Source organism: Mastigoproctus giganteus, chromosome 11, assembly GCF_048544385.1.
Source record: "Mastigoproctus giganteus isolate SK-2022 chromosome 11, ASM4854438v1, whole genome shotgun sequence".
NCBI lineage: Eukaryota > Metazoa > Arthropoda > Arachnida > Uropygi > Thelyphonidae > Mastigoproctus > Mastigoproctus giganteus.
The window spans coordinates 147,056,017-147,068,578 of record NC_143585.1 but is presented as its reverse complement, the minus strand read 5'-3'; the positions used below and the strand labels follow the sequence as shown (position 1 = coordinate 147,068,578).

At 37.9% G+C, this 12,562-nt stretch overlaps 1 protein-coding gene across 3 annotated transcripts in view; it reads right to left on the bottom strand.

The window, feature by feature from the left end:
- The window catches only part of LOC150078504 (oxysterol-binding protein-related protein 9), a 607,385-nt gene that overhangs the window by 166,671 nt on the left and 428,152 nt on the right, over positions 1–12,562 (bottom strand). For all 3 annotated transcript variants that reach the window (XM_090385178.1, XM_090385176.1, XM_090385177.1), the window contains one exon: positions 2,430–2,523. In XM_090385178.1, coding sequence (XP_090241304.1) covers positions 2,430–2,523 — 94 coding nt within the window. The remainder of the gene's footprint in view (positions 1–2,429; positions 2,524–12,562) is intronic.

Below are 12,562 nucleotides of genomic sequence, written 5' to 3'. Positions count from 1 at the left end.
GGACCTGGGCACTTTCTGTCTTTGAGTTTCAATACTGCTCAATGAAGTTCCTTGGGGGTGAAGGGCTCTTCGGTTTCCTGCATGGTGTAGCACTCATTGGAGGTACACAGTTGGGCTTGTATTGATGTGAGGTCAGAGATTGGTGGCTGGAAAATGGTATTGAGTATATCATTAATTGACTCCTCCCAGGTAGTGGTTATTGTGCCTTGTGGGGTGAGAGTGGTTGTCAGAACCTCTCCCCTGGACAATTTATTGGTGGTAATTTTATATACCACTAAAGAAACAAGACAATGTACTTTGTTTAGATGTAGAAGAAGAGAACACTGACACAAGTAGAAAAAAAAACTCGGGCTGTTGCAGAATCAAGCATGGTAAATATTCTTCATTTTTTTGAACAAGTGGTGGTAATTTTATATACCACTAAAGTGGCTAAAGAACATAGTATGACATTTGAGAAGCTTATTAAAGACAAAAATCTTACAACTAACCAAATATACAATGCCGAAGACACCTGTCTCTACTGAAAATGTTTGCCACAAAAACAACGTGGCAGGTTGCAAAGAAAAAAGTGCAAGTGGTTTTAAGCAAAATAAAGAAAGAGTGACAGTTCTTGTGTGCAAATGTATCGGGCCAACACAGAATTATGCCTTTAGTAATTGGTAAATACCATTGTCCACAAGCCTTGAAGGGAATTTTTCTAGATGGTTCACTCATGAATTTGTTCCAGCAGTTCAAAAGAATTTAAATGATATGGGGAAAGAGTCCAAATTCCAAATGTGTCTTACTTCTTGATAACTGTAGGGCCCATCCTCATAAATCCAAATTAGATTCTGATTGTGGAAATATTTTTTCCTGTTATTTACCATCCAATATCACTTCTTTCAATCAGCCAATCAAATTTGGTTTACAGAGTTATTCAAAATTTTAAATACATTACAGAAGTGATTTTATGAAACAAATGATTAGCAAGGATATCTCCATTTCAACTTTCAACAGGGCTTCACAAATAAAGATGCAATATATTCTATAGTAATTGCTTGGAATACTGTGAAACCCGTCATTCTTGTGAGAGCATGGAGAAAATTATGGCCAAGTGTTACATCTGCTGACTTACCATCTGATGAAGGCAGAGCAGCACTAAAGAAATAATTCAAACAAATCAATCCACTGCAATAGAAAATCCTATACATAGCCTTGAAGATGGAGATATTGATGCAGAACTTGCTGTTGATAATAAGGTTGAATTAATACAATCATTCTCAGATCGAGAATTCATTGATAGTTTCGTTACTCCTGAGAAACAAGATGATGTACTTTGTTTAGATGTAGAAGAAGATGTTTGTTTGTTTGTTATTTGGTTTTTAGGAGCATTAGCAACTAAGGCCATATTGCTCCGGGATATGCAGTGGTCATTCCCTGACCTTCCCGCATCCTCCGTATTTGGTGGTGAAGGGCTCGAACCCCGGTCTAATCAAGAAGTGTGTGCTACGCACTGCTGCTCCTTCCCACCTGGCTGCAGAGGCACCGTATAGAAGAAGAGAACACTGACACAACTGAAAAGATAACTTGGGCTGTTGCAGAACCAAGCATGGTAAATATTCTTCATTTTTTTGAACAAAACTCAAGCTTTACTATGGAAGTTAACCCAAGCATGGTACTAAGTACTATAGGTTCTAATACCTCTCGTGTTTGGGGTTCACATAAAAAAAAAAAAAAAAAAGTAATACAATCACACATGCTGCGAACACCATGATGACAAAAAAAAAAAAAAAAAACACGAGCATCAATGAAACAAAGTAATATAAGAAATTTTTGAAAGAAGTGGTTACTATTCCTAAAGAAAATCATCAAGAAAATGTAACCTCTACCAGATGAAGCATTAGAAAAAAATGGCACCTTCTATATCTAAAGCAGACATATTCGAAGGGGATAAGCTAAAATAGAAATTTTTTCCCCTTTTATATGTTTATATATTAAAGTACATTTATGTTTTTTATGTTTATATACTAAAGCATGTTTATGTTTTTTTATGTTTACATATTACAGGATGTTTAAAATAAAAAGACACAAATAAATCAGCACTTCTGAATGTTGAGTAGTTCTGTAACTGTAAATAATTATTCAGTTTTGTCACATGACTGTAATGTGCAGAAGACGCAATGAATCCATTCTGCATTACTGACCATTCTAAATATCTTTTGTGGTTTTTGTGATGATGTATATGGTGCTTTCCATGTTAAATCTGCATGTTTTAATGGGGTAACATGTTTGGTCAATTTTTAAATAATGACAACAATAACAAACTCAAAGAAAAGAAGAACAATCAAGTTTGGCAAACTGTTATTATTACAATATCTATTACAATGAAGAATTTATATATACAAAATCCAAATGCTAATCATGCAAATTAATAATATTAATAGACTTACTGGGCGGATGATGTGATACTTGCTCAGCAACAAATGTAAGGTTATTTATGTTAGCCCATGGTACAGGTCCATCATTAGCTTTCAGAGGCTTTTCCTAATGAACAAAGAGGAAAGCAATTCAAATCAAAATTTAAGGATTTAACTTCAGCAATACTGTGAATTTAAGAAATAAAGCAAATAACCATGCAATCATCCAATGAAAGATGGGCCATTAACATAAACGTCAACAAATCACAGAATTACTAACACAGTAAAACCATAATTTAACGGATTACACTGAGTGGACAGAAATCATGGGATATCTATCTGGTAATGGGGAGGCCGACCTTTCACCCAGATAAGGCAGTCACACGGCAAGGTATCAAGTCCACTAGTTCATGAAAGCATTCCACAGGTATTTCCATCCATGCTTGCTGCACGGCTGTCCATAATTAGATTGCATTCCTGGGCGGAGGAGCCAATGGCATCCTCCTTTCCACATCATCCCAAAGATGCTCCACAAGGTTCAAGTCCAGTAAATGGGGAGGCCATTCCACACTGGCAAAATCTGTGGAATGCTCTTGGAACCATGTTCTAGTCATCACAGCTCTGTGGGGAGGTGCATTGTCCTGCTGGAAGAGTCCATTGCCCTGTGGGTGCACAATGACTATGAAGAGATTCAGATGGTCTGCAAGGATGGACATGTAACCTGGACCGTTCAGAGATGTGTCTAGACATACCACAGGTGGGTCCCAACGTGTGGCAGTTGAACATGGCCCAGAAGGCAGGTGCGTCCACCTGCCTAAACAGTTCCTTGTTGACAAGATGGGTGCGTAGCTTTGTGCAGTTTCCGCCAAATATGCACCCTCCTGTCTGCTGGAAATAACTGGAAACAGGACTCATCAGACCAGGAGACCTGTCTCCAATCATCCAAGGTCCAGTGCCGATGTTTTTTTGCTCAGTTGAGGCATAGAGTCCTGTGTTATGGTGTTAGCAATGGGACTCTGGTGGGTCGGCAGCTCCCATAACCTATTGCTGATATTGATTGCCGGATTGAATTGATGGAGACGTATCTGGCACCTCCCTCGAAGTCGGTGGTAATTTGTGCCACTGTCACTCTCTGGTTGGCTGAAACAATGCAAGACAGACAGCGATGGCCAAGTTCACAATGAGATATTATTCCGGAAGTGGTGTATTCCTGATGCACTCTTGATACTGTTGAATGGGGATGGTGAAATTTCTGTACCATCTCCACTATAGGGTGACCCATGTATCGGGCACCCACTATCATTCCTCTTTCAAAGTCGGTTAACTTGACATTTATCCATATTGACATCACATTACAGTTAACGTGAATGCAGTGTACCTATATACCTGCCAAGTGGTGGGTTCATCCACTAGCGAGAGGAGAGACAGCATTGCATTGCCCAGGAGCCCCATGAATTCTGTTCTTTCAGTGTATATGAGGATATGTCTTCCGTTAAATCCAACTGCCTTTTAATGTCAAAAGACATATTTGCTGAAGTTGCTAGAATGTCATGAAAAAGGTCTGTACTATAAAATAAAAACATTGAATTTAATACTGCATTTTACAGTACTAATTGTATAGAGCACAAGATGTTGAAATTGTTGTGTTGCATTGGGGGAGTACAAATTGTGAAGTTTATTCAACAACTTTTGAGAACATTTGCTGGACCCTACTGAAAATTGACATACAGCAGCCCTCGTTATAATGCGGTTCACTTTACGCTGATTTGCTATAACACTGTTCTTATATTATAACCCATATCTGACTATAACGCTGTCACAAATCACTATAACGCTCTTTTACAGATTGCATTTTTGGCACTTTTAACGAAATCATTTCATTTGATGAAGTTGATAGCTTGAAAATGAATAGCAAAACGGCATTAAAACGTTTCCCACGCCGACTTGAGAATTTCCCCACACTCTGACGCGGTAATTTAATTGCAGTACAGTGACTTGTTACATAATTCCGAGATCAACATTTTAAAAAATGATCAAGTATATTGCTTGTAATATTTGCGTTATATGCATTTATCTGAAGTCTAGTCATAAATCAGTACAGTATTAGACATTGTGCATAATGGACAGTTTACTCAAACACTGTATCACAATTAATGCAACCAACGAAGTTACATTTTCAAAGAGTTAATAATGGCGGATAAGAATGAAAAAGCAACAACGTCAGGATGCAGTACGAAGACTATAAATGTAAGAAAAAGACTGAATTTGAAAATTAAGACGTTTTGAAGCGAATCGATTCCGGTCAAGCGGATGTGTGTCATAATTTAGGACTGGCAAGTTTAACTGTAAGAACAGTTATAAAAAATAAAGAATTAATTTTAGCAGCGGGAAAGACAGCTGTTCCACTGTAAGCTACAAGGGCTGGGCCGGCTATTAGGATTGAAATGGAGAGACTTTATAAATAATTTTATTGAAGATAATATCCAACGCAGAATTCAGTTAAGCTAAATATTATAAAAGACAAAAAAAAAAAAAAAAAGAGAGAGAGAGATTAGCCTATATGATGATCTCAAGAAAATTCACCAAAAAAAAAAATGTGGAACCATTTAAAACTGGTAAGGTTTAAAATTTAAAATCCAGGGAGAAGCCTTAAGTGCAGATCAAGGAGCTGAAACTTTCATGAAAGAACTTGTTAAAATTACTGAAGAGGGATATTTTGTGTTATAGTTCTCAACAAGGTTTTAACATAGATGAAGCAGGACTTTTTTGGAAAGAAATGCCCAAAAGAAGTTTCACTGAAAAAAGAAAAAAACACATGCCAGGTTTCAAAGTGGCGAAGGATTGGTTGACTTTATTGTTGGGTGGTAACACTGTGAGAGATTTAAAATTAAAACCCCTTTTAGTTTATCAGGAAAAGGGCCAAAATCGACACATTTTTCATGATTAACTTCATCAATTAAATTAAATCAATTAAAATCGATTTAGATCAATTAAATTCATGATTTTAATTGGAATTTTAAGTTTAATTTTGATACGTAAGTAGTTACCACATAATTATATACGTATGTAATGCAAAATATTTTATATGTACAAATACAGTCGATTACGGTTATTTGGGACACATCAGGACTAGTGCATTTTGGCCAGATTAAGCAGTTGCCCCAATTATCCGAAGTTTCATGTAAATAGTTAAAAATACAATGGACCCCCGCTTTAAATTGGTTCACTGTACAATCAAATCACATTACTATGGACTCATCATAGTAAAGTACCGTTCACTATACGATGTATAGTAAGCGCCGGTCATTGTGATCACGTTTGTGAATTGAATTTTAATTCTATTAAACAGCGATTCTAATTAGTGAAAATAGGAGGAATATTATCCACAGGCTATAAAAGTAAAGATATATTAAGCACAAATTTACCCTTTATTACCTTAACAATTAAATGATATGTGATAATCGGAATAATTAATCCATACTGCAATACATACATATTAACTAGTTGACATTTCTGTTCACTGACATTTGTGGGTGGGGGTTAAAATTTAAAACAGTAAAAAGATAAGCAATCAATAACAAAGAACACGGCACACACAAATTGCAAGTAACACGATATGCACAAGTGAGAACGGAGTAAAAGTTACGAAGCTTTAAAAATAGGAATGAAGAGAAGATTCTGAAAATTATTTTTTTTATATGATTGAAGATTCCATGGAAGTGTAAACACATTTTACCATAATAACCCATAGAATTCCAGCTGTCGGTATTATTGCAAATTCAATAAGATCGAGTTTACTATCAGTTTATGATAGATTTCACTAACAGAAATTCCAATAAATAGGTGACCGCTAATTGTTTTATTGTTGTGACCTCCAGAAATCCGATGGAACCACGTGGTATGGTCAGAGACAATTGTAGGGTAATCTCCATGGTGCAGTCTCCTGCCCCGATTAAATGGCATGTTGTCCCAATTAAGCGAAGTAAACCCTGGTGATTTTCTCGATTGGGTTCTGTTTTTTAAGATTTGCCCCAAATAAACAGCTGTCCCGATTAACCGTTGGCCCAAATAACCAGAATCCACTGTATTTGACCAATGTTTGTGCATCTTTTCACTACCGTTTATTATGGGTTAGGAAATATCCTACGGCACCGACCGCAACTCACAAATACATGTTACCTTATGGAAATGTAGCACTTGCTTAGCGCGGATTCACTTAGTGCTCTGTTTTTCCAGAACGAATTATCAGCGTTAAGTGGGGTTCACCTGTACTCAGCAGGCTGATGTTATAGTTCTCAACAAGCATTTTAATGCCTAAAATTAAAGACCACAGAAGACATTGAGTTTCTTCAATGATTTTAACGAGTTACTTCAAAATAAAAGAAAAAATGTTTGATATAATATTATCTGCTTTTTAACTAATATCAGATATTAATATAACTGATTATTTGATATGCTGTACTAATAAACAAACGTAAGAGTATCTACTTGGTTGGTTTTTTTTTTTTTTTTTTTTTGTCAGTGCAGCAAAAGCCTGTGGCTTCCTTGCACTACATGGCGAATAATATTACTATTACCACTCCACTTCAAAATAAATTTGAAAACTTGAAATGATATCTATGATCAACACCTGCTTAAAAGAGTCACTGGCCCTATGCATAGCTTTTTTAGGTGGGGAGAACCCATGCAAATTATGAATGTCAAGGGAAAAATTAGAAAATTAAGGTTTTAACTTATAATTGTAGTCTACTTTTAAACACTAAATTACAACTTATAGCAGCAAAGCAACGAGCTCAAAGTAAGAAGGAAACTGAAGGGGTGGTTCTTACAGCCGTATATGCATTTTAACAAATGTGCTATGATTTTTGTGTACTCATCAGGAACAGGACATGATAGAGCAAGGGCAATATTATTTTGATTATTTTGTGCAAAGAGTGTGTGGAACTTAGGTACTAATTCAGTTTTCTGATGGGCATTTATGAGAGCTGGAAGAACAGGGCAAATGCCCTTGAAGGAATTAAAATGGGAGGTGTGCATCAAGTTCTCAGCTGCCCAGCTCAATGCCAGAGCTTGCACTTGTGCTGTTGTTGTTGTGCTTGGATTTTTCTGGTGCAAAGGCTACATAGGCCATATTGCACCAATCATAGTAGTTAATACTAATTTTATTGGTTTCTATGGAAGCAGTTAGAAACTGTTATATAAACCTATTCGTTTCAGAAAGAGGAAAAATTTTGTAAGGTTTGAATTTTCGCCTATGATATGGCTAAGTGACAATTCCTGTAAGTTTAAAAGAGAAGTGAATGAAATTAGACGGGAATTGTTATACAAGGTGCATTCCAGGACCCCCTGGTGTTTTATTGTGAGTGGTCTGTGGAAATGTGAACACTGTGGAACATTACATGATAACAGGGATAGATGGGTCAAATGAGTGTGGCCTATTTGGGCTCTGGCCAGGAAACCTCTTCTTGTCTGTTTGTGCAGAAATTGGAGGCCCATAATTGCAGTACAGGTTTAATTTCAAGAAGCTTGTTATGAATATGCATTTGCCACTGTAATGTCCATCGTTCCTTACATATATTTTGTATATGCATTTTGTAATCACTGAATGGGACCAGAAAATTCATTGGGAATGTGATGGATGGATGCTTGGCAGCATCATCCGCAATTTCGTTTCCTGGTATTCCAGTATGGCCTTGGATCCAGGAGAAGACAACCTTTTGCCGATGATCTTGGAGACAAATGAACTCTGATCTGATTAGCTTGATTTGATTTGATTTGGTAGTTGTTGGCGCATCGGCTTCTGTGGCCATATTGCACCTCCCAAGGTTTCTGCAGTACTTTTGATCCAAGCCCAAGGCGGGAATCGAACCCGCGACCTTTGGGTTGCCGGGCAGGTACTTTACCCACTCGGCTAGCCCGGTCGGCCCATCTGATTAGCTGTAGCAATGGATGAGTAGGTGGGGAAATCTTTTGCACTGCCAATAGGGCACTTTGGGAGTCTGTGTAGATTATGCTCTTTTCGATTGAGAGATGAAAAATGTTTTCCAGAGCAAGCTTTATGGCATATAATTCAGTGGTGTAACTACTGCATTCTGTCGGAAGTGATATAGAAGTGAGTGTCATGGAATACCACTGCTACACCTGATCCGATCCATTCTCGGACTTTGATCCATCAGTATATATTTCAGTGAAATCAGGATAACATTGTAAATGTGCAATGTGCAGCTGCTGGATGTTAATACCAGTTAAAGAGTGTTACCCCCATTGATGTAAATAATTATCACAACACAGCATGATGACTTTTTCTTTTTTTTTGTTGTTGGCGCATCGGTTTCTGTGGCCATAATGCACCTCCAAAGATTTTGCATTTTACAAGCCCGAGGCGGGATTCGAACCGCGACCTTTGGGCCGCCAGGGAGGCACTTTACCCACCTGGCTAGCCCGGTCGGTGCATGATGACAGATCATAGAGGAACATGATCTATGGGTTCTTGGTAGACTTTGAGTTGCATATTCCAGTTTTCTGCTAGTTCCGTTCCATTAACCTAATACCTGCAGTTCTAGTTGCTTGTGGTTTGTTTCTATAAAAGGTCGCGAGTGGTGGATCATTAAATATTCACCAATTAGGATGGGTCGACTGGCTTTGGATCTTGGTTGCGTAGTTCAGTATCTTTCTTCTGATGTTTAGAGGAGCTTCATAGGCTTCTACATAGAGACTTTGCACTGGAGATGTTCTGAATACACTTAGAGCTGAATGTTGAATAGGGCTGAGGCGAGATGAAGCACTTTCCTTGATGACTTTCCTTAGCAGAATCGAAGACAGGTGCACCATAATGCAGACGAGATCTAATTATAGATCTATATAAGTGAAGCAAGGTGTAATGGTCTGCTCCCCAGGTTGTTGCTGATAAGGCTCTGAGTATGTTATGTTCATCTTTTTTTGGCAAGCTGTCCGGAGATGTTCAATGTGTTTTTGATAGTTTAACTTACTGTCAAAAATTAAGCCAAGCAGACGAATACTATTTGCTATTGGAATAGGATGGTTATCTAATTGGAGTTCAGGATCAGGACGCATTTTATGTATGGTACAGAAGTTATATATGGTTTTTAGGAGCATTAGCAACTAAGGCCATATTGCTCCGGGAATATGCGGTGGTCATTCCCTGACCTTTCCGCATCCTCCGTATTTAGTGGTGACGGGCTCGAACCCCGGTCTAATCAAGAAGAGTGTGCTACGCACTGCTGCTCCTTCCCACCTGGCTATGGAGGCGCCTGGTCAGAAGTGAATGGCAGTAGATTTCTCACTGGACAGTCTGTAACCATTTTGTGTCATCCAAATCTGGATCTGATTTATTGATATCTGCAATTGTCTCTCAATACAGTTCATGTTTTGAGAGTGGCAAGAGATTGTGAGATCATCGGCATAAAGATATGAGTCCACTGTTTTTGGAATGAGTTCAGTTAAGTGATTAATTCTAATTGCGAATAGAGTGGCGCTGAGAATGGATCCTTGAGGGATTCCTTCTTCCTGGACAAAGTTTTTAGAGAGAGTTCCCCGATAACGAACTTGAAAGGATCTTTGTTACAAGAAATTTTGGATGAAATATGGCAAATTTCCTCTCAGGCCAAGAGAATGTAGATCCTTTAAAATCCATGTGGTGTCAAAGGTTTTCTCAATATCCAGACCATAATGAGATGCTCCTTTTTGATGAATGCATTTCTGATATTTGCTTTGGCTTTAATCATAAGGTCCAATAATGATCGATTTTTTCTGAATCCAAATTGATTGTTATTGATTAAATTTTGGGACTCAAGATACCAAGTCAGATGGCAGTGAATAATTTTTTTGAGGGTTTTTCTCACACAGCTGGTAAGTGAAATTGGTCTGTAGTTATGAGGAACAGAATAGTCTTTACTAGGTTTTGGGATGGTCAGAACGTAGGAACGATGCCAGGAGCTTGGGAATGTATGTTCAGTGAAGATTCAATTGAAGAAGAACAGCAGTGATGAGTGTGACTTTAGATCTAATTTTTTGAGCATTATATAAAATATCCCATCAGGGCCAGCGGAACTGTTCCTTGTGTTGGTAAGAGCATGCTGCAGTTCAACCATGGTAAATGGTTGATTATATGTTAGTGCACATCTGTCAGTGAAATTCAGTTTGGATTTTTCAATTACACCTTAATTTTTTGAAATGATTGGTCATAAGCAGTTGAGGAGGACAACTGAGAAAATACAGATCCTAGTGCATTTGTGATTTCTGCAGGGGTAGAGAGTTCCTGTCTACCCCTGAAGTTAATTAGTGGAGTAGATTGGATGAATTTTGCCATTTAATACTTTTTTTTATTCCAGATCAGTCTGATGTCTGTATTTTTATTAACTGAGGAAGCAAATTTAATCAAGATTCTTTTGATTGCTTTTTGTCTGATATAATGGGCTCTTGCTCTAAGTGGCTTATAATTTATAAGATTGGAAGTGGAGTGGTTGGATATCAGACGGATGATGTTTGTGGAATTGATTCCAAGCTTTGTTTTTCTCTTTTTTTTTTGCATTGTTGCACTCTTCATTCCACCAATAATTTCATTTTCGCCTTTTCCTGACTTGGTATTGTGGAATTGCAGCGGTTGCAGCTGTCAGAATTTAGTTTGTTATATGTTCAGTAACGTTGTTGATAGAAGAGCACTGTGTGATATGATTGTCGAACGAGACAAGCGTGCTGTATTTTATCCAGTCAGCCTTTGGAAATTTCCACTTTACTGGATTATCTGTTGGTAATGAACAGGAAGTTTGAACTTTCATATTATTGGGAAATGATCGCTGTTGTGAGGGTCATTAAGAGTTCCCACTCGATACCTGGATAGAGCACTGGAGAGCAAATGGAAAGGTCTCTTGCAGAGGTTGGAAATTGGAAATCCGGTAGGAAAATGAACATGTGTAGGAGAGCCAGTATTCAACAATGTTAAATCCTGTCTCTCTATCAACATTTCAACAAGCTTGCCATGCCTGTCTAAGCTGGAGGAACCCCATAATGGGTGAGAAGCATTAAAGTCACTTAGTAGACAGAGGGAACTGGTAGTTGCAACACAAGATTTCCTGAATAGAATATGGACGATTAGGTGGAAGATAAATTGAGACCAATGAGCCAATGATTCCAATTACTATGCGGGTGGCAACAGCTTCTAAAGAGGTTTGCAATGGAATGCATCTGGAGGGAACTCCCGAATCCAACAGGATGGCTACTCCTCAATGAGAACTATTAGTGTCAGATCTATCTTGTCTGAAGATAGTGTAATTTTTGACTGTAGTGGAAACTTGGGGCATCAAATTGGTTTCCTGCAGGCACATGGCAACAGGATTGAAGCAGTGAATTACTTCATTGATATCATCGATGTTGTTGTGAAAGCCTCTACAATTCCATTGAATGATGTGTTCCATTATTTGGTTTTGTTCGTGGAATATGTATCTGACTGCTTTTTATAAGTTGATTGTTTACGATGGTCTGGTTTTGATTTTTCTTTTCGGGGAAAAGTGGGACATCCTGATTCATTGCTATCATCCATATCATCTTCTGCGTGTATTTCAAGCAGTTCTTCTTGACCGATTGTATCATCTGTATCCATGCTTGTTAGGCATGATTCTTTTGTCTCAGCAGGATACAATCTTTGCAAATTTTCTGCTACCTGATAATGTGGAAGTCTCTGGGATAGAATTGTGAGTGGCGTATTATTGCTTTGGTCTACTGAATTTGGTTTAGATGGATGCTGGACCAAGAGTACTGATCGTGCCCAGTCTGACATTGATATTTTTGGAGAGATGGATACTTCAGTCTGACATGCCACTGATTCGTGTCTGTGAATGGGAGAAGCATAAGTGCATTTTGGTATACTTAAGTTGACCTGTTTTTTTTTCTTCTTGATAAGAGACCTTTATTTTCAATTTTATATTTTTGTACTTTTTTCCCTATCTTCCACAGTTCACAATCTTTGGAGTAAGCTGGATGTTTTCCACTAAAATTAGGACACTGTGGTGTTGGAGCTTTGCATTCTGCTTGCGTGTGATTTTTGCAGCCGCAGTTTGGACATATAGCGTCTCCACGGCATGCTGTCTGAGAATGGCCGAACTTTTGACATTTATAACATTTGAGAGGATTTGGGATTTATGGCATAA